Here is a 22,847-nt window from a genome sequence, read left to right on the forward strand (position 1 = left end):
AACATATTTGTTCATATTTAGTAACATACTAATCTATTGTTATTAACATTATTACTGTTGCTTATATACTACTTTAGCATAATTAATGCACTCAAAAGTAATACTTTAAATCAATTTGGAATTTTACTTGTTTCATTGTTTTAAAGTATACCACGTTATAACATATATGTTATTTCGTAATATCAATATATTTAAGTTATAGATTTGAGAGTTTGTGTTTATAAAACAACCTAATAAAAATGTTATTAGTTCCATGTAAATTTATTATTATTTGCCTGCTCGATAAAATTAATATTAATATTTAATTATATGAAGTTTTCACAATAAAACAATATTTCAATATTATTGGTAGAATATTTTAATATCTTATATGTATAAGCATATAATAATAATGTTATTCTATCTATAATATTATTTGTAATTACTAGAAAATTATCAGAACAAAATATGATATGAAATTTTATTAATATACTTTATTTTATCTTTTAACTATTTTAAAATATAATTTATTTAGACCTCAAATTATAAAACTTAAAAAATATTGTATATATCGTTCAGTTTTTATTGTATTATTAAGCATGCTAGATGTATAAAATCGCTTTTATAGATATTGTTGTATTGTCGAATACCTATAGATATTTTATGAATCTATATTTTATGATTATCTGTTATATATTGTAATATATTTAATTAATCTTAAAAGCGCATATTAACTTGAATGTATATTATATTGTAGACAAATATTCCAAATGAGTCTAACTATAATTTATACCATGATATATAAGATTACTATATAGTTTGACTGGAAAGTAACTTAAATCAAAATAATAGTGACACAAACAAAATTATCATCAAATAAAGAAACATACTGTGTTATTCATGATTTGATATAATTATGGGTTATCATGTCTTATATAGTAGATAATAAGGGTTTTTATGTATAGTTAGCCAAAAATTAGCAATAAAATATAAAATGTAAAGTTATAATATTGCCAAATTTAATATATATGTGAACGAATTATATAAAAGTATTATAAATCATGGAAAATATATTATGCAATCCCTTTCATATTAATGGGTATATCCCTTTTGGGTTCCATATTTGGATTTAATTTCGAGATAAAACATACAGTGATGGTGCATATATTTAATCAACATTTACAGACAAACATATTATCAAATTATAAACAAATTAATAAAAGTATAGCCTTAACCCAAACCATAGACTCCATAAAACGAAACTATAACCCATAAAATATGAGCATCTCTCGGCATAAAGAATATTAATATAAAAAAATTAATTAAATTTATGTATATACTTCTTGATTTTACAATAGTATGCTTCATTATTTTTATATTTTATTTATTTATATTTTTTTAATTTTATGTATACTTTGTTTTACTATTAAAAGGAAACTTATAATTTGTATTAATTTATAAAAAAATGTGGCGTCAATGATACTACCAATAAATAAGTTTTATAAAATTAAGAATTTTTCTAGAAAAATGTTATTTAGTAAAAATAGTGTTAAAAGTGATAAAAAATCACAGAATCCACAATTCTCATAATATATATTTTATCATACTATTATTATGATGAGATAAAAAATATGGTTATTATAGTATTATTAATAATAATAAAATTAACTGCATTTCTCATATTAAATGAATTATTTTAATATTTAAAATATAATAGACATGTTTTATATTAAAAACTATGGATTATCAAAGAAATTTTGTAAATCACATGGAAAAAATAATAATATGTATTTTAATATAATTATTAATGTATGTATATATGTAATTCCATATGTAATGGGATCTTCTATAAATTTTAAATTGATTTTAATTATAAAAATATAAAGCCTGTATATTCATAGTGCTGTATATTAAAAATGGCATTTATATAATATAATTAAAGTTATTTATTTTTATATATTATAATATTTTTTGTATTCATTATTTATGAAAGCTTCTGTTGCTGAAGTCGTCTTGTTATTGAATTATTCAAATAAAAAAATATTAAACTTATAAATTTGATAAAAGCATCCATTTTATCGTTTAAATAATAATTTTTTTACTTCATTGCAGAAAATGATTTGCTTCAATTTTAATCATACTTTGTGCAACTTTTCTAGTTATTAATTTTTAATTAATAAAATATTATTATATTTTTTAATATTTTGTTTGTAAAGTCCAAAAATGAATAAATTTTATACTCAAATAATTTTTTTACTTTTATCCATCACCATATATGTGAATAATGAAACCCTTGCAACTGAGCCAGCCTCAAAAGAGAATGCAACTAAGCCAGCCTCAAAAGAGAATGCAACTGAGCCAGCCTCAAAAGAGAATGCAACTGAGCCAGCCTCAGAAGAGAATGCAACACCCCCATTAAGTCATCGGTATCCTACGAAAGAAAATGCAACAATATATATATTACATATTTTATTATGAGCATATTAAATATGCGCTTGTACAATAATGTGTAATATAAATGTAATGCCTTTATTTTTGTATTCATAAAAAATATGTTCATTTTTATCAGTGATCGGGCAGAAGAAATATATGAAGAAAACAAGCACCTATTATGCATCAATCCCGAAGAAATTATAAATGCAGACAAACTTATGAACGAAGCTGTAAAGCATTTAAAAATGCATGCTACAACTATAAATAGTTATGAAATGTGTGGGTTTAGTCTTTATGATGGTGTATCGTATTATAAAAAAATATATAAAAACCATACACAGATTTCAAAAGCTCATTTAATAGTTTGTAATCCCAATAAGGTACCAATTAAGAAACAATATTAACGTTATAAACCAAATAAAATTAAAAAATTATTATAATTTATATACATATATGTTTCTTTGTTTCCATTAGTATAATGAAATAATAAAGATGTTATGGGATCCTGGTCTTAAAAATTATTTCAATAATGGCTCTGTTAAAAGTATACAAAACATAAATAATTAGTCAAATTAACATATTATTTTTACTATTTATTCTACATCTCGTGATTTACTATTGCTATTGTTATATGATACTATTTATTGTTTCACATATCTTCGAATTCATAATATTTTAATTTACATATGCAAAATTATTACTTTTTTGAAAAGTTTCCCGTGTGTACAATCCAAATTTAGTAATGATACAACAACGATACAAAAAAAAACTTGGACGTCGCCAGAAATATTTTTATGCTTTAGCTAAAAAGGTTGAAGTAAGGAAACTCATTCTCTTCTGTTTCTATATAAATAATATTTCTCATGTTGTTCACAATAATTTATGCAATATATTTTTATTAATTTTATAGATATCAGATGACACAACTATAATTACCATGACCTCAGCAAATATAAATGATCACAATCCTTCCGATGAAGAATATAAAAACACTATCGTAGAAAGCGCAAATTTATTCACAACTGACATAGATTCTGAAGATGATATTAGAAAAGGAAAATTAAAAAAAGTATTTGTGAACTTAGCTGGATACCTCATTGAAAAAAAATCCTATTATGTTTATGTCACCTATGTCGAATCTGTAAGCAATATACAAATTTTAATAACATGATACTTCTCAACAACTGTTTAAATAAATGTACATGTTTATAATATATACTATCATTTGCATAAAATTTAAACATTTTATATATTCATCCATTTATGTTTTTTTTCTTAGATTAATGGACATACTTCCATTAAACCCATATGGCGTGATAACGCTCCTTTAAGTGACATGCTCCCTCATTTAAATTTGTATGAACCATAATATTATAAGATTTATGCTAATAGTACGATTTATTTCAATGCATAATGATTGCTTTAAATTACCATCATAGATTGGTTTTTTGTTTTAAGATTGTTGTTTTTTGTTTTAAGATTGTTGTTTTTTGTTTTAAGATTGTTGTTTTTTGTGTATTAATTTGGTGAATACTACAAATGTAACTGTTATTATTTATGTTACTCCTTTCATTTAATGTTTATCACCCCTTTTTGTTTACAAACCTAGATATCATTTCGTGATTAAACATATGAGATGATACATATATTTGTTAAGCATTTATATACAAATAAATATTATCGAATTATAAAAAATTAATAAAAAATATCTCTAACCCAAAACATTGGTTCCATAGAACAAAAATATAATCCATAATGTATAACCCTAACCCAAAATACGGGTTTCCCCAAACGAAACATTATCTCCTGAACCCTAATCCACATTCTAACTTATAATTTTATTAATAAACATGTTTAAATTAAGTTTATTTAAAATAATTACAAAATATAATTATAAAAATTAATTAAAATGTATGTAACAATAGCATTAATAATAAAACAAACAATTAAATTACATATTTAATCAGAATTAACAATACACATAAAACCAATATATTGAAAAAGATACCAGTTTATTTTTATTCCAAATCGAAAAATGAAATATACTTAATGATATTAACTTTTACATTCGTCATATTCATTTAACAAATGGTAAGACGCTTTTTGTATTTAAATAATGCAACATTTTGACTTTGTAAATAATAATTAAAGACATAGAAATATTATAATTCAGTTATAATAAAGAATTTCATTATGTAGAAAATTTGTTTCTGTTTTATTATAAAATAAGAGACAAAATCTTAGCCTGTGTTATATATATACAATAATTCTTTATATTAATAGACAATTTTATTATTTACTACCATTTAAATTTATACATTTTTTAAATTAAATTTCAAATAAAAGTTAAATAAATTTACCATTCTATGGAATCAAGCTTTCTTTTATAAACAAAAAAAAAATCAACAAGAAAAATCAATTAATAAATGGTATAGGATCAACCTGTATATGTTTGTATATATTTAATAACCTAATAAAATTTTTACTAGTTCAAATAAAATTAATTATTATGTAACTTTTCGATAAAATTAATATTAATATTTAATTATATGAATTTTTCACAATAAAATAATATTTCAATATTAGATATTGGTATATTATTTTATTATATTATAAGTATAGCCATATAGTAATAACTCTAGTTTTATCTATCATATTATTTACAGCTATTAGAACAAAATGTGATATATATTTTGTTAATATGCTTATATTTGTTCTTTTAACTATTTAAAAATATAATTTATTTATACTTTAAAACTATAAAAATTAAAAATGAATAATGATTCATCTATTATTATACCATTATGGAAAATAAATTAAAGTATATAGAACTATTCCTATTAATACTAATCAATTTTAATAAAAATGTAAAAGGAATACAAAAAGAGAATAGCAACTTCAATTAAAACTCCAAAAAATATTGTATATATAATTCAATTATTGTTGTATTGCTAAAAACGTTAGAAGCATAATAATATTTTAGAGACAATGTTATGTTGCCGATTCTTGATCGATGTTTCATGCATCTGTATTCTATGGCTATATATTATATGTTATTATCATGTTTAATTAATATTAAAAATATACTCATTAACCTGATCTATATTACATTGTAGGTAATTATTTCAAATGGACCTAATTATAATTTATAGTATCAAATATACGATTACTATATAGTTTGGTTGTAATGTTATAATTTAAATCAAAATAATAGTGATACAAATAATATGTTTCATCAAATAAAGAAACATATTGTGTTATTCATGATTCGATACATTTATGGCTTAACAAGTCCTATATAATAAATAATAGAGAACTTATATATAGATAGCCAATAATTGGCATTAAAATATAAAGTTATAACATTGCCGCATTTAATATATACGAACGAATTACATGAATGTATTATAGCGTATGGAAAATATGGTGTGTGATCCATTTCATATTAATGGCTATGCCCCCTTTTTGGTTGCATAATTATACTTCATCTCAAGATTAAACAGACGGGATGGCACATATATTTAATCAGCATGCGCAGACAAAAATATTATCAAATTGCAAAAAAATAAATTACAATATATCCCAAACCCTAACTCAAAACACAGATTCAGTGAACAAAACTATAACCCATAGACGTAACCTTGACCCATAATGCAAATACATGAACACCTTGGCATCAAGCATATTATGATTAAAAAATAAATTTATTTTATGTATATACTTCTTGACTTTACAACTTTATGTTCCATTATTTTATTTTTATATTTTATTTATTTGTATTTTTTTAAATTTTATATATGCTATGTTTTACTATTATATGGAATTTTATAATTTGTATTAATTTATAAAAAAATGTGGCGTCAATATTACTACCAATAAATAATTTTTATAAAATTAAGAATTTTGCTAGAAAATTTTATTTAGTAAAATGCGTATTAAAAAAGATGAAAAAATCATGAATATGTAATTCTCATAGTGTAAATTTTATCTACTATTACCATGATGAGATAAAAAGATATTGTTTTTATAGTAGCACCAATAATGCATAAAATTAACTCCATTCCCCATATTAAATTAATTATTTTAATATTTAAAATATAATAGACATGCTTTATATTAAGAACTAGCATTATCAAAGAATTTTTGTATAACAAATGGAAAAAATCGAAAACAATTATTTTAATATAATTATTAATGTAAATATATATAATTATATTAAAACAAATATATGTTTTATATTATTTTCTTACTTTTATATTTATATTTTAAATGGTTGATTTTCTATAGGTAAAAACAACAGTTTTTTTCTATTATACATAAATATAAGTACATATGTAATTCCATACATAATGGGGTCTTTTATAAATTTTAAATTAAGTTTAATTAATTATAAAAACATAAAACCTCATATTCACAATACTGTATGTTAAAAATGCCATTTATATAATATAATTAAAATTATTTATTTTTATATATTATAATATAATGAAATTATTGTACTCATTATTTATGAAAGGTTCTGCTATTAACATCGTTTTGTGATTGAACTATTTTAATAAAAAATATATTAAACTTATAAATTTGATAAAACATCCATTTTTCATTTAAATAATAGTTTTTTATAATTTATTGGAGAAAATGATTTCCTTCGATTTTAATCATACTTTGTTGCAACTTTTCTAGTTGTTAATGTTTGATTAAATAAAATACTAATATAAATTTTAATATTTTGCTTCGAAAGTTCAAAATGAATAAATTTTATATTCAAATCGTTTTATTTTTTTTAAGCGTCTCAGTATATCTGAATAATAAAATCCTTGCAACTGAACTTGTTCCAAGAACATTTACAAAAACCAAATCAAAAAAACGTTATGATACGTAAGAGAATGCAACAATATATATATTACATATTTATTATGAAAATATTAAATATGCTCCTATGCAACACCTTTATTTTTGTACACATTTAAAATTTGTTCATTTTTATTAATGGTAGTTCACAAGAAATATATGAAAAAAACAATCACTTATTGTGTACCGATCCCGAAGAGCTTATAAACGCGGAAAAATATATGAAAGAAGCTGTAGAACATTTTAAGTACCATGCTATGTATTTAAATGGTTATCAACCTATTGAAAGAAATCCTAATTCGAGTGTGTTCTATTTTAAAAAAAAACATGAAGGTCATATAGTTGAAAAAATTGAACGTCGAGTTCATCATCCCGATAAGGTACCAATTAACAAACAATATTAACGTTATAAACCAAATAAAACTAAAAAATTATTATAATTTATATACATATGTTTTTCTTTGTTTCCATTAGTATAATGAAGTAGTAAACATGTCATGGAATTTCGATCATGCCACATTTCCCAATGCTAGATCTGTTAAAAGTATGCAAAACATAAATAATTAGTCAAATTAGCATATTATTGTTACTATTTATTGCTTCCAATATATTCAAATTCATATATTTTAACTTGATCAATGCAATTTTATAATATTGTTTTTTAGGAAAAATCGCCCGTGTGTACAATCCAAATTTAGTAGTAATGCAGCAACGTTACAGACGTTGGCGTTTGGGCCGTCAGAAATATTTTTATGCTTTAGCTTCAAAGGTTCAAGTAAGGAAATCAATTTCCTTCTCTTTCTATATACGTTGTATTTTTTATATTATTCACAATAATTTATGCAATATTTTTATTAATTTTGTAGATAACAGAAAACACAAACTTAATTGTCATGGTTTCAGCAGATATAAATGATCACCACCCTTCCAAAAAAAAATATGAAAACAAAATCATAAAAAACACAAATGTATTCAAAATTGACATAGACTCTGAAGATGATATTAGAAAAGGAAAATTACAAAAAACGTTTGTTAACATAGCTGGATACCTCATTCAAAAATACGACCAATATGTTGATATCACCTTTGTCGCATCTGTAAACGATATACAAATTTTATAACTTATTTCAACAATTAGAAAAATGTTGTTATAAATGAATGTACATGTTTATAATATATACTATAATTTGCAAAAAATTTAAACGTTTTATATATTCATCCATTTATGTTTTTTTTCTTAGATTGATGGACATTCTTGTATTTAACAAAAATACATTATTAGAAAAGCTTTAGGTGATTTATTCCCTCATATATACATTCCCGCATCGTAATATTAGAAGATTTGTGTTAACAAAACGATTTATTTCCATGTATTATGGCTACTTTAAATTACCATCATAAAGTGTTTTTTTGTTTTAAGAATGTTTTTTTTGTATATTATTTGTTTATATCTTTTAACATTAGGATGCAGATATGTGTATTAGTTTTGTGAATACTAGATAAATTATTATTTTTGAAGATCTTTTGTTTATGATTTCCTTTCATTTAATACTTATTACCTTTTTTGTGTTTACAACATAGACACATCTTGTGTTTAAGCATACGGGATGTACATGTATTTAATTAGTATTCAAATTATAAAAAATTAAACAAAGATATAACCTAGAATATATCCCATAATAGGGAACTCTACCCCATAATATGGGGTCCCCTAAACGCATGTTTGTAAATTAATTAAAAATTCACAATTTTTTGTTACAAACCTCATTAGACCATTTTCATCCTTCACATATAAAACTCGTATCACACACTCATTCTCTAAGCTTTAATGAATAAGAAATTTATATCGTTCTAAATTTACCGTCCTTTAATTTTTCTTAGTTCGTCATAAAATCAAAAAAGTAAAAAAACACAAAGTCGATTAATGAAAAGGTCGACTAATAAAGTCAAAAAAGTAAAAAACACGAAGTCGAAAAATATTTCTCTATTCCTTATATTATTCCCCTATCGTTCAGGAATTCTTCCTCTTCACTTACACCCTCAAATAATATGTTATCATCTTTATACATTGTATAGCTCATTTTATCTAACTCTTTCATTTGTGCCATAGTCGGTATTATTCCATTACTTCGTTTTCCTTCTATTAATCTCTTAAAATATCTGTCATGTAACCTAGCATTTATCGCCTCGTTGTATTCGCTTCTACTTTTCAGGCCTCGTATAATTTTGTTTGCCAACTTTAAAACTTGATCGATCGTTTTACTTTTCACTAATTCTACTGTGGTTCTGGAAAACCATTCTTGGTAAGGTCTATGATAAGAACTTAAAAACCTTACTGGCATAACAAAATAGTATATCACGTTTGTATAAAACACATACCAACGGAAAGTAGCGTAAACTGAAAACAGGTAAGTAAACGCAATAACCAATCCAAATACATAATTTTGATGGAATGCATGTAATTCTGGCTTCTCTGGTGGCTCCGGTATAAACATATCACTCGCCTGATCCTGTAGTTCATCGTAAAGCGGTCTTGGAAGCACCCTGCCACTTTCAGACCATATAGTAACACCCATATGCATAGTGTAGTACATCATAATATGGAAAAAACTTTGCCTACCAAATGCAGCTTGACCCGCCCAAAACGTCCACCACATTGGTTCATCGATCACACTGTAAACCCTGAGCACAGCAAAGTATGTGACAATTGCGAAGATTTTTTTTAAAAAGTATTGTATTTTCTTCTCCATGGAATAGCTGTTCGCCGATACAATTGCTTGATGCTCACAAAGCATCTTCATATTATTAAGCTTAAGAATTCCGTATATCTGTGCTATAAATCCAAAATAATTCGCAAAAATAAAAGTTTTTCCATAGCGTAACTGTGTAATTGGTTTCTTCGCATACAATGGCATCAAGCTGTTCGTTATGGAGTCAATTATGCTACCATAATGTACAAACGCAACCTTGAAATAAGCGTCTTCATCCATAGTTAACCCAATCAATTTCGCCTTTGCGTAATCTTTGTCCAACTCATTCAGATTCTTGTTTATTTGTGTTGAAAACATTGCATGAAGAACGGTATACAATGTCTTCCCCAAAAACTTGGATTTCATGCTATCGTCAAGTTCTTTAATTCGTGCCTCTTTACTTAATCGTGAGTAGTTCTTTGAAACGTTTAACATGTAGATGTTGGTCAGGCTCTGCAAAGGAAAAAATAAAACCGTTAAAATTATACACAACATTTCATACATATAAAATCATGCACAAGTCACACACAAAATTATGCACACGCTCGTACCGTCGAATCGTTTCGCCTGTGGGATCCGGCCTTGCCTTCAAGTTTCCTGCACAACAAATACAGCGTCTGTAGGAATGTCACATCACTGAATGTATCTTTGTTATTTTTATAAATATAGACTAGTTCATCACCAACTTCTTTCAAGTATTCTTTGTTCAGCTTAAACCCATAAATCATACCATATTTGTAAAAGTTATAAGCATTTCCTGGCGTATAATGAAAAATAAAATTAAACCTTTCAGTCATTCTGCGCAATTTTGGAACGAGTGATAAATATTTATATATAATAAATGGTTCTGCAAAAAAAATTATATCTTTATAATTCTTCATGTATAATTCATACGAATCTCTCATCATCATTATTTTATTGCTTATGTTAAATGTATCATGTGATTCTATCAAATTCTTTACATGTCTCTGTTTAAAATAATATTCATAACCACTTTGAATATATTTCTTAAATATTTCTACTAATTCGTCATATTTAGGAGCTACAAATCTTTGTGAAGCTGGCTTTCTATAAAGTTCGGCTTTTCTACCTGGATTATCATAATGTAAAAAGAAATATCCTGACGATATATTAAAATACCAGCTAACAAATTGAGCTTCAAGATCCCTAGATATAGGGTTTCTTCTGAACATTCCACGTGGTGGTTCATTTAATGCGTGGAAAAAATCTAATTGCATAAAAGAGTTTACGTGTATAACGTATTGTACGACCTTTTTCATCTTTTCAATTGTTTCGGGTCTTAGCAAGCCTTCCAACACTAAAAAGAAGAATGTAATATATCTTATAGAAATTTCACACAAAATTAAACGAACAAAATTGTAGAAAATTCGCAACATAGCTTACCTGATAAAAGATCTGGAGCTACGTGAGACCTTACATATAGGGTATAAGCCCTTTTTACGCCAGATGGATACCAATGATCTGTCACCATTGTTTTAACGTGTTTGTCCTCATCTTTCAAGTCGTAATACATAGCTTCACCCACACTTGCTTCATGAATCTCTGCAAAAAAACAAGATTTTCAAATTTGAATACACATATTTTTCTATACAATTATTTAAAAATATACTATTTTTATTTTTTTTAATTACTTTTGTAGCTTGTTAATCGGAACAAAAACAAAAATGTGTACCAATTTAAATCATTTGATAAAAGGTTGTCATATTCGTCATAAATATTCATATTGGTCACTATACTTCCTAACGATTTAGCTTCAATTACTTTTGTAACATAATTATAAAATTTTTCAACCATTGATAAGCTGTATTCATTTTTCAAAGTCATCATATCGAAAGCTCCTTTGCAAATGTTACATTTTGACACGATTTTTTCTTCTTTGGCTGTTAATTTCTTTGATTTATTCGAAGATTTATTTTTTTTGTCATATGCCTTACAGCTCGTAACACCTACAAATGACAGCAACGTTTACGCATCCATAGATACAAAAATAATATATACATCCATATACGAAGCATGCATTATAACATATTAAAATTACATTTAGTTAAATTCGTGAATTGGTCCTTCAAAGTTACTTCATCATCAAAGGCGAGTTGGATCGCTGCAAAGGAAGGAAATTAAAGCGATGAATAAATAGAACGAACAAATTTGAACGAATATATATACGTGGATATATTTTAGTTACCATTGTAATATCCGGGAAGGTACAAAGAACCCACATATGCCTCGATTTCGTTATCTACAAAAATAAAAGGAATAGAAATATAAAATAAACCAAACCAGTGGTAGTATACAAAACCATCGATATTATCTGCTAAACACATTTCGCTTACTCAATATTCCAGACAAGTTGTAGAAGTGCATGTACACAATTTGCTGTGGGGAAAAATCCAAATAATTGTGCGCAAAAACACCAAAATTGTCTTTCACATCGAAAGGTGCATCTACATTAAACGATTTCACATTTTTCAATACAGCCTTATTATCATCATTATCATTATCCAAGAAACGATCACTATTGTATATATTACAATTCTTTGAACTATTACACATATATCTAAAAAAATCGTCTTTCATATCTTTGTGTTCAAAAAGATAATATGATTTAAATTCATCATCATAAGTCCTTGAAATTAAAGACAATTGATACTTATTAAAATGATGAATTAAAAATTCTAAAATATTGCATTCATCAAATACCGCCTTTCTATTTTGCTCTAAATAAGATATTCTTCTTTTATTTAATATATCAACACTTCCTTCGACATTACACATTAAATCAAGTGCCTTGAATCTGTCCGACATGTTGAAACTCAGAATTTTTTGCCAGCTTATAAAATGTCCCTTTCCCTTTTCGAAAAAGTTTACATAGTTTTTGTTAGCCAGTGAAAGCGTGATGAGGTGCCCGAGTACTGCAAAAAAAAGCGAAGTCAAGAAAAAAATGAAATATTTGACATAATCCGAAACAGTGTTAGTGCAAAACAAGTGCAAAGTGTAGTGTAATACAAATTGTATATTTAATTTCCACGTAAAAAATTCAATATTTAATGCAAAAACAAGTTTGTGATGTCCTACCTGGGAAGTGTGGCCCGATCAACTGAAACAACCCTATGCGGTGCTGTCTAGCGATACGCTCCAAATTCTCCCCAAACTCAAAGCTTCCGTCTGTCGTGAAAAACCCGTCACTCATTTCAAACAACTTTTGCTTGTCAATATCATGCATCAACATATCCAAGTATTTCCCATTTTTATTTACAGCCTGATCCTTTCTCTCATCATTTGATCCCGCTTCACCATATAATATATCATCTACCGCATTTAGAGCCTTTTTCAAATCACCTGTTTCTCTATACACATCCATACTCAAAGTCATCACTTTTGCTACTTTCAAACCTCTTATAAGTATCATCTTTCTCTTAATCAACCTCGAATCCTCTTGAGTGTACAACTTCATACCCTCAGTTTTTGCAATATTCTCATATTTTATTATATCCTCCAATCCTGTTCGCTCTTCTGGTATAATGCATTCAATACCATCTCCACCGTTCTCAGCGTTATCACAATTTATTACCTTAAAATTAGATGTATCAATATATTTCTTAGATTCGCTCGTTGCCTTTGGAAACTTTACGTTATCTGATTCTAACGATTTTATTAATTCACGTTGCAATTTCATTAAATTATCATATAATTCTTTGTTATCAATCATTTTCTTTAGTTCATTAACATTATCTTCAGCGGAATGGCAAAACGCATTCCCAATTATCACCCCCAATACGATCAGGGCCACCTCCGTTATATTACGAAATAACACCATTTTTCCTAATTTTTAATATACATATGATCTTTATCTTTTTACTTCCATATCAATTCAACTAAAATACAAAACAATAATTTCAAAAACATAAAATCTATCGAAAATTATATGTGAAAATAAGATACACACATTAAAAAGTAATAGAGCTTCGCATTATTAATTTTATTTTTTTTAAGAATAATTTAATAATAATATTATATCATGCATACATTGTTATTTATAAGGTTTTATTAAGAATATAGTACACATGTACATATAATTGTAATATAACCTTTTATTATTATATAAAATAATAATATTTTTAGTGTGTGTATTTTTTTTTATTATAACATTAAGTTTTAAAACAATATTAAATTATTACTATTGTTCTTTATTTTTTTTCTTTTTAAAATAATAGTAGCTACGTTTTTTATTCAATACATCCATTCACCGAAACAATTGTGTGTTTTATATTCTTTCATTAGTGCATTTAGTATATATATATAATTTTTTTTTCGACCCCACATATATGCAAGTATACCTTCAAAAGTGTTAGCGTCGATATTATATAATAGAAATATAATTAAAAATACAGATTACGAGAAAAACTAATAATTATTTTTACACACTGTTTTTCAATTTTTTCCTTAACAATTACAGATACGTTACATAAACATATGGGCAATTTGAATAGCTCTTTTTTTAAATAATCTATCATTTATCACAATAATATTTTTTCAAATGCTATCTCCCGTGTTCAATATTGTGCACAATATGCTAATTTTAATTAATGCGTTGCATTGAAAATTTCATTAAGGAAAAAATTTATTATTATTAAACCTTTTTATTTAAATTATTATTTTTTTTCGTTTATCATCTAACATAATACACATGCACATTTAAAAATCATATATTTTCTCCAATTGTAATATATCTAAATAATATATATACAAATGATTTAATTATAAATTGCCCTTATAAAAAAATATATATTTGGCGATTTAATTATTTTTTCCCATAAAATTTTATTTATATATAGTTTTTTTCTGTTTTGAAATACGTATTTATTATGTATTTTTTCAAGAGAATATAATGCATTATATATTATGTATTTTTTTTGACAATTTCAGTATAAAAAATATATTTTTTTTTATTATCATATTTATAAAATTCTATTTTAAATCCTAAAACTTACACCACAAAAAGATTGTTCTAAGAAAAATACTATATAATTCAGGGTATTTCGCGTTTTTTGAAGTAGTTACGAACTGTATCTTTGAAACTTCTTTATTACATTTTTGTTGAATTGCTATAATACTCATCGTTATATAACTACTTACACAATACGGCATATTAGATCGATTGAAAAAAAAAATATACATCTAAAACAGCAATTTAATCCATTTATATGTTCCTGCCCTATTATTTTTCCTAATCTTTTTATATACCTAGTTTGTGTGGCTAAACTCCTTCTTACTCTTTACAACGCTAGATTAATAATTATCGTGATAACATTTTAATACATCACTATATGCTGTATTCATCAATATTTTAAAGATATTATTTCCCCATGTTGTGCATATAAATAATTTTAATAAAAATCGTATTACACCATAAAAACTAATAATATAAAATTATATTTCGTAAAAAATTAAAAAAGGACTAATATTTTCTTATCATACTTTTTACATAACCCTTATAAAACCATTTGACACCATATTTTCCTACTTAATCATTCTAAAGTTTTTTTTACAAGCTATGTAAAAACGTGGTGTCCCCATAAATAGTAATAGTCGTTAGCTAATTACACTTAATTCATTTTTGTTTATTTGTACGTTTGACAAAAGAAATATGAAATAAAACATATAATTTTATATACTTCACACACAAAACAATAAATAATTACCTAGATATTGTCAATTTATTCTTAATAAGGAATACTATAATTAATAATATAGGAAATATATAAAACAATATAATGCCATTGTGTAAGCAACGGATTGGCATTCTAATAATAGTAAATTTAGAATTAGTATAAAAATTAGAGTAGTAAATATAATTAAATAAATCTACATTATATATCCGAGTTATTTTGCTCTAAGTTATTAAATACGTTCGGAGCTATTTATATAAATAATACCTCAAAATAACTCGCTTCACAAAGTAAAATACTGTATACCTTAAGTATTGATAAAATAAAAAATTAATAAATTTACGATCTCAATTGTATATTTCTCTTATACAATTCTTTTATAATTTATTGAAAATAGTTACTTTTAACGTTTTTTTCTTGTATGTACATTTATACAGCATATAAGCAGCAATAGTGTAATTAAAAAACCTATTTAAAAATGGACAAATTACATACGACAAAATTACATATAATGTAATATTATGTATTAATAATGAAATATCCACATCGCGAACAATGTAAAAGTATTGTGAATATTAAAAAAATCTGTATTTGTTTTTTATTACACATAAATTATGGGTGTTGCTGTTGTTGTTGTTGTTGCTGGTCTGGCGCAGAATTTATATAAATGTAATACAATATACCTATAATTGCTGTTAATAATAAAGTGGTGTCTGCTCCCAGATGTTTCAAAACTAAATAAAAGGCTACAATAGCAGGAACCAAGTAGTAGTAGTTAACTTTTACCACACTGATAATGCTTTTGAATTGTGTCTTTAGATTTTCACCCAATGATTCAGGGCCTTGATGTTCAGAATATTGCCCATTACTTGATGGTTCGCCGGTTGTCCAAGTACTATAACTATTTCTAGTTCCGTCCCTTTCTTGGTTATATTCATTTTTACTGAAATGGTACACATTTGCACCCGAACTTGAAGGGTGTGACATGTATTCGCCTAAATGCCTTGCATTTCGCACTTTATTTTCATTTATTCCTTCATTCTGAAAATAATATAATAAAAATATACATTAATTAATTAAACATACACCAATACACACAAAATATGCATACACATTCATTGCAATATTATGCTAATATAAATAAGTTATAAATGCATGTTCGCTACATAATTACAAATTTGTATGTATTTCGTTAATTATTACATGGCCATTGGAGTAAAAAGAAGCAATAACGATAAGTGTAATTCCAACAACTTTCGATATCAGTTTTAATGAGCTAGCGCCGGCCTTTTTAGAGGATTGATTCGAAATTTGTGAATGCTTAGCAGAATCCATTTTTTCGTAAATTATATATTTTTTATTTTTAATAAAATATTTCAGAATTCTCTAGAGGAATTATTATATCCCCAAAAATCATTTTTTATATTAAAATATATAACCTTTTGTTTATTAATAAATTCGAAACAAAACATAATTGTTAAAAATAAATTGTATATAAAATCTTTAATAATATAAAAAATATATTGTGCAAAATTTAAAATTTAATACTTTTCTAATTTTATTTTCTAAAACCATCTAGATCATTTATTTCTCATAGATGCACACATATGTTTAAAAAATTATAATCGTCACCAATAAAAATATTATTATTAAAAAAAATAATAAACAATGTACACACTATGGAATACACGAATCCATTTCAAAGCAACTAATTTTAAATTTATTTATAAATTATATGCTACTTACATCTAAAGTATTTTTTATGCACATCTAATTCAAAATTAACTATCAATATATTTATTTGATGACAATTTTTTTTTTATTTCATAATTTATACGTTAAATTAGCCATTCATTAAAAAAAATTATTTGTACACACTTACAAAAATACGATAAAATAAAAAACTAAAATTGTTTATTGGGGGGGCATAATATTGTGTGTTATATATTTTTTCAAATGGGGATATTTTATCCTTTTATCGTTTTTTGAAAATTGTATGCATATTTAATATATCCAATATTTTTGTATGCAATTAAATATTTATATGCCTTAATAATAAATAATTAAATTATGCAAATATCATCCCTCCAAGATATATGCATATATACATCTAATTATTGACGGTTTGGGTTCAGATCGGTGTAAAGTATTCACTGTTTTTATTGTGCACATACCTAAATATCTAATGCAATAATATAAAAATTAAATTTTAAAATTATTTAATGAAATATTATTTTTATAATTATAATATATAAATGGGAGCTTATTATTATTTTTCTTCTTCAATAATATTTTATAAAATTACATTAAAATAATATTGATATTTATGTGCATAAAATGCAATTTTAGTTGATTCATTTTTTTATTTTATAAAGAGATAACACATTTGCAGTTATGCATCCCGTTGGTGTAGATGCGATGAAAATATACTTGTAGTAAAAAAATTAATATCAGAAAATTATTAAAAAATATTATGTAAATATGCGAGCACATTGCATAGCACAAATATAAAATATTTAATATGTATTAAATGAAGCTTCCTCGCGTAAAAGTGACAAACTTCTTCTATTAAAAAAAATTGTTTATGATTAAATGTAATTCCAAATTATTTTTCCATTATACTATAACTTTTAATTTCGCTTAGAATGTAGGTAATAGCACATATTTCATTAATAAAACGGTGTTTAAATTTCCTTTAAATTTGTAACATAAACAACTAAATAAATTTTTTAAAGCAATATGTTCAGTTGTTACTACATTAATATATATGCATAGATTTATATCTATTGCTCAAAGGATTACCTACTTAATAAAAATTGTGTTATTCCATTTAGTGATCCTTACAAAAATCTAAATAATTGTATTTCTAAACGACATCTATATCCATCGATTTTTTATATTCCTTTACGCATTATCACGTATTTATTTTGACCAACCAGGTGGATCATAGGCACTTCTCCAGCCATTCGTTATCTTTTTATATATCTGCGAATGCAATGAAAAGTGTTGTCAATACCGCCATAAATAATAATACACATTCTTTTGTTTTGTCCTTTTTTGCCTTATTCGTATAAAATAAACAGTGATCGAAAAGCCATTGCTTTTCATTTATATATTACTAATTGTATTTTTGTATGTAATTATGTTTATTTTTCGAAATTTCGTTATATTATAAAAAATTTTAATATTGAATTAGGTTTATATATAATATTAAGTTCATAAACACAAATAAAATATAATGCTTTATATGACAATAAAATAACATATTAAAAAAGTTAAAAAAATTCTATGTTTTTTTAACTTCACATATATTTATATTTTATTTATTTTACGAATTATAATACAAAAAAAGTTAATATACAATATAGTATATAGGTATCGATATACTATGCTATAAATGCAATTACACAAACATGTGCAAATTTAAATATATTATAATTTTATATCCACATTTTGTTGATATTGTTCTTTAAGAAAATGCTCCACGTTTAAAACTGCCATATCTTCCTGCATTCTTGAAATATTAGCGTTCCTATTTTCATCTAAAGTCTGAACAATTTTCCTTATATAATCGTAATCATTGATTAAATATTGTTGTTGTTCATTTGATAAATCGTTGAAATGGTGTTTAGCAGCCACTTTCACATTATCCATAAATGCATTAAACCTTTTCAAAGGAATGTCGGCTTCATTTGTGTTTTCTTTTAATTTTCCTTTTACATTTACTTTATTTATTCCTAATGGTTCGGTATATTCTGTACTAGTAGTTGGTTTTTCTCCGTCAGGCTGTTCAAATTCTCTTTGTTTATTAGGGTATAAAAAATCAAAACTTCTAATCCAATTATATCTTCCTATATTGGGCGATCTATACATACAATAAAGTACCCCAAGAATACTTGCCACAATCCCTGATGACAACAAAGCAATTGCAACCCTTTTCTTCCTTCTTTTTTTTTCTACAACACTATCAATGTTTTTTAATGTGCTCACACTTTGGTCTGAATAATCACTTGATCCTAAAGAATCATTTTCCTCTTCACAAAAACAAGGGTTAAAAAAACATGTAGTAATATATAACACATAAAATACGAAAAAAACTTTGAGAGTGTTCATTTTATACACTTTTATATATTTGCTATTTGTCTAAGTATTACAAACAAATTAAATTACTATAAAAATCAAATAATTATACACAATTTTTTATCATTATTATTGTTAATATTATATTTTCTTTTTATGTGCCAACAAAAAATTATTAAATATAAGTGATATTTTTGAATCACAATAATAAATGTGATATTATAAATAACACATTCAGTCAATCATACTCTTTAAAATATTATTTATTAATATAAATTGTGCATGTAAAACATTGAGGCATTCTTATTTATAGGCTTCCCCAATACGAATAATTGCATGCAACCACAATATAAACAAAATTGATGTTGTTTATTAAATTTAAAAGGTAACCTCAAAATAAATATTTAAGTTTATACATTACAAAAAATGATTTATAATATTAAATTAACAAATATATAATTTATTATTTCCAATAAACTTACATTTTCAAATATTATAGATCAAATTATTTTACCTATGTTAATTATATAAATTAAATAAATATATACTCTTTTTTTTTATACATTACCAGTTGTTTACTAGCATAGTCACTTAAACATTTAAATATTTCATTTTTTTGTGGGCAAATATTATATTAAATGTGGAATTTTGGTAAAAATAATTTATTGTTTATTTTTTAATTAAAAATATATTTGTGTTAAATAAAATAACCATTGAAAAAAAAATATAAAAACAAGTATAATACAAAAAGAATAGTACTTAGAACAAAGGCAATAATAATATATATATTCTAATGAATATAAACATGACAAAGCAGGCATTATGCTAATGCTAACTTTTAACTTTTGTAAATCGTTACTATATCATATTATTATATGCTTTTAAATATTGGCTATATGGTTCACCATTTTGTCATTGAAAGAGTTGTAATTATAGATATAGGCACTAAATTTCACATGTATAGCCAAACCCATTTTATGTGAAATCATAAAATGCAATTCCTTTACATTCTTAATTCATAATATGACTTTATAACACAATATAATGAAACATTTTCCTGTTGTATATTGCATGAAAAAATTAAATTGTATATTACCTTTAATTTGCCATTTTTTTATTAATATGTTAAATTATATATAAAAAATTTTATGGGTTAACGAGAAAAGCAAATATATAAAACAACCATGCATTTTTATGCTATTTAAACAATCCATAACAAAGGAACAACCATAATTGTACAATTTATATATTTTTATAAAATAATGTTATACGTTTTAGTAATATAGCATTATTGCGATCAATTAAATTTTTACAAAAAAAATTTTAACAAAAAAATTTTTAACAAAAAAATATAAAGTTCCAAAAATTTTAATTCAATTACAATTTCACTTTCTTTGATTTTGTAAAAAAAAACGATCCCTGACAAAAAAAATTGGGTTGTACGTGTACCATTTAATTATGATATCTTATTCTTTCATTATATATGTACACATATATCCTATATTTTTATTTAGATAGTTTTTAAATAAATGATTTTCTCGTATATTTTGAAAATATATTTCGCTTTTTTTCCTACTATTGTTATAATCATTAAACTTAAAATCAATCCTACAATAGAACACCTAAATCGAAAAAAATCCATGTTTTATAGTTATATATATCGAACCATATCAAAATGATGCAAAAAAATAATATAAATACACATCTTATTCGTATTTTTACCAAATCGTTGTTACTAGGGTGAATACCGTCCAAAACAAATGTGGTGCAATTTTTTGGCAAGCATTTGATTTATTAATCTATGAAATTTAGAGAAAAAAACAACCAACGAATTAATTACTCGTATATATATACATATATAGTCGAATTAATGCAAATTCGTAATATGTTATACCTGGATAGTCCCAAAATATGTCCATATAAAAAATATAAACATTAAAATAAGCTCTGAAAGTAGCTAAATGCGCAAAAAAATATAATAAGAATAAGTTATGTATATCATATAGGCACCAATTTTTAATATATTATTATAAAATCATATTATGTTTACTCCTTTATCCTCCTTTAGAAAAGTTGGGACTCTTCTTATAAATGACATCAAGAAAAAGCTCTTCAAAAATATTATATATGTACATATATATTTGTTTATTTAGTTATTTCCTTTAAAACCATGTTTATATGTTTTATGTAATTCATGTAAAATTTTACTAATATTGATGCTCCTATGATCCATGTACCTATTTATAAAATACACAACCAAAAAATATAAATTGTTTAGGTGAATATACTCGTTAAAGGAAAATATCTTATGTAAGCACACACATTTTCACAAAATTCTGTGGTTCATTTTTTAAACCCCTTTCTATTTTATACATATTATTAAATTTGTCTATATATTTCTTACGTAAATATCCATCACAACTTATGTTTATGTCTAGTAGTAAATTTGTTAACATTAGGATATTTACCAATATAATTATTACTCGTGTAAATAGCCCCTAATAAATTGTAAAAATTGTCTTTTATTTATTCGGTTTAAGTGCATGAATATGCGCTTCATTTAGTCACTCCTATTAATGCACATGCAAAAATGGATTATTTGGAACAAAAATAATTCCATACCGCTCCTAAAAAATATCAATAAAAGGAAATATTATTTTTCTATGATATATGTGCTTGCATATATATTATATATATACTGTATTACCTCCGAAAAAAATTACATTTTCATTATTCGCGACTTCTTCTGATCTATCAATAGCATTCTTACTATTTTGTTCCATTTTTTACAAGCAAAATTAATAAAATATAGGCAAAGTACATATATATATCACTAAATAGACATGTATATGACACAAATATATGTAGATATTAAAAATTGACCATGTTGTATTAACAACATCAAACAAAAATTATTAATATCGTTTTAAACAAATATTCTTTAAATTTTATTTCAATACTACTATCACACTTGTTTTTATTTTATAAATTGAATATTCCTAAATATATATATCCATGTCTTTATATATGCCGTGTATGCTTATATATTTTATAACGCATGTAT

General features: G+C 24.4%; 6 protein-coding genes across 6 annotated transcripts; 2 read left to right on the forward strand and 4 right to left on the reverse strand.

Annotated features, from left to right (window-relative positions):
- Positions 1-2,202: 2,202 nt before the first annotated feature.
- PCHAS_1402300 (fam-a protein) lies at positions 2,203-3,781 on the forward strand (the record flags this gene model as incomplete). Its single annotated transcript, XM_016799520.1, has 6 exons — positions 2,203-2,405; positions 2,549-2,792; positions 2,887-2,956; positions 3,126-3,229; positions 3,323-3,553; positions 3,692-3,781. The coding sequence occupies 6 exons, from the start codon at positions 2,203-2,205 to the stop codon at positions 3,779-3,781; spliced, it is 942 nt and encodes a 313-aa protein (XP_016654800.1).
- Positions 3,782-7,159: 3,378 nt separating this feature from the next.
- Positions 7,160-8,528, forward strand: PCHAS_1402400 (fam-a protein; the record flags this gene model as incomplete). The annotated part of the gene is made up of 6 exons (XM_016799521.1): positions 7,160-7,290; positions 7,409-7,643; positions 7,738-7,807; positions 7,929-8,032; positions 8,130-8,360; positions 8,505-8,528. 6 exons carry the CDS (start codon positions 7,160-7,162, stop codon positions 8,526-8,528), a joined length of 795 nt encoding a protein of 264 aa, XP_016654801.1.
- Positions 8,529-9,254: 726 nt separating this feature from the next.
- PCHAS_1402500 (cytoadherence linked asexual protein, putative) lies at positions 9,255-13,851 on the reverse strand (the record flags this gene model as incomplete). Its single annotated transcript, XM_016799522.1, has 8 exons — positions 9,255-10,466; positions 10,565-11,331; positions 11,418-11,576; positions 11,666-11,980; positions 12,073-12,135; positions 12,220-12,273; positions 12,368-12,946; positions 13,110-13,851. 8 exons carry the CDS (start codon positions 13,849-13,851, stop codon positions 9,255-9,257), a joined length of 3,891 nt encoding a protein of 1,296 aa, XP_016654802.1.
- A 2,464-nt stretch (positions 13,852-16,315) lies between these two features.
- Positions 16,316-17,038, reverse strand: PCHAS_1402600 (Plasmodium exported protein, unknown function; the record flags this gene model as incomplete). Its single annotated transcript, XM_016799523.1, has 2 exons — positions 16,316-16,744; positions 16,907-17,038. The coding sequence occupies 2 exons, from the start codon at positions 17,036-17,038 to the stop codon at positions 16,316-16,318; spliced, it is 561 nt and encodes a 186-aa protein (XP_016654803.1).
- Positions 17,039-19,135: 2,097 nt separating this feature from the next.
- PCHAS_1402700 (early transcribed membrane protein 13) lies at positions 19,136-19,816 on the reverse strand (the record flags this gene model as incomplete). The annotated part of the gene is made up of 1 exon (XM_737130.2): positions 19,136-19,816. One exon carries the CDS (start codon positions 19,814-19,816, stop codon positions 19,136-19,138), a length of 681 nt encoding a protein of 226 aa, XP_742223.2.
- Positions 19,817-21,160: 1,344 nt separating this feature from the next.
- PCHAS_1402800 (conserved protein, unknown function) lies at positions 21,161-22,566 on the reverse strand (the record flags this gene model as incomplete). The annotated part of the gene is made up of 9 exons (XM_016799524.1): positions 21,161-21,202; positions 21,360-21,405; positions 21,506-21,582; positions 21,678-21,740; positions 21,834-21,893; positions 21,992-22,020; positions 22,188-22,281; positions 22,406-22,410; positions 22,491-22,566. The coding sequence occupies 9 exons, from the start codon at positions 22,564-22,566 to the stop codon at positions 21,161-21,163; spliced, it is 492 nt and encodes a 163-aa protein (XP_016654804.1).
- Between the last annotated feature and the right edge of the window lie 281 nt (positions 22,567-22,847).

The sequence above is a fragment of the Plasmodium chabaudi genome, assembly GCF_900002335.3.
Source record: "Plasmodium chabaudi chabaudi strain AS genome assembly, chromosome: 14".
In the NCBI taxonomy this organism is placed as follows: domain Eukaryota; phylum Apicomplexa; class Aconoidasida; order Haemosporida; family Plasmodiidae; genus Plasmodium; species Plasmodium chabaudi.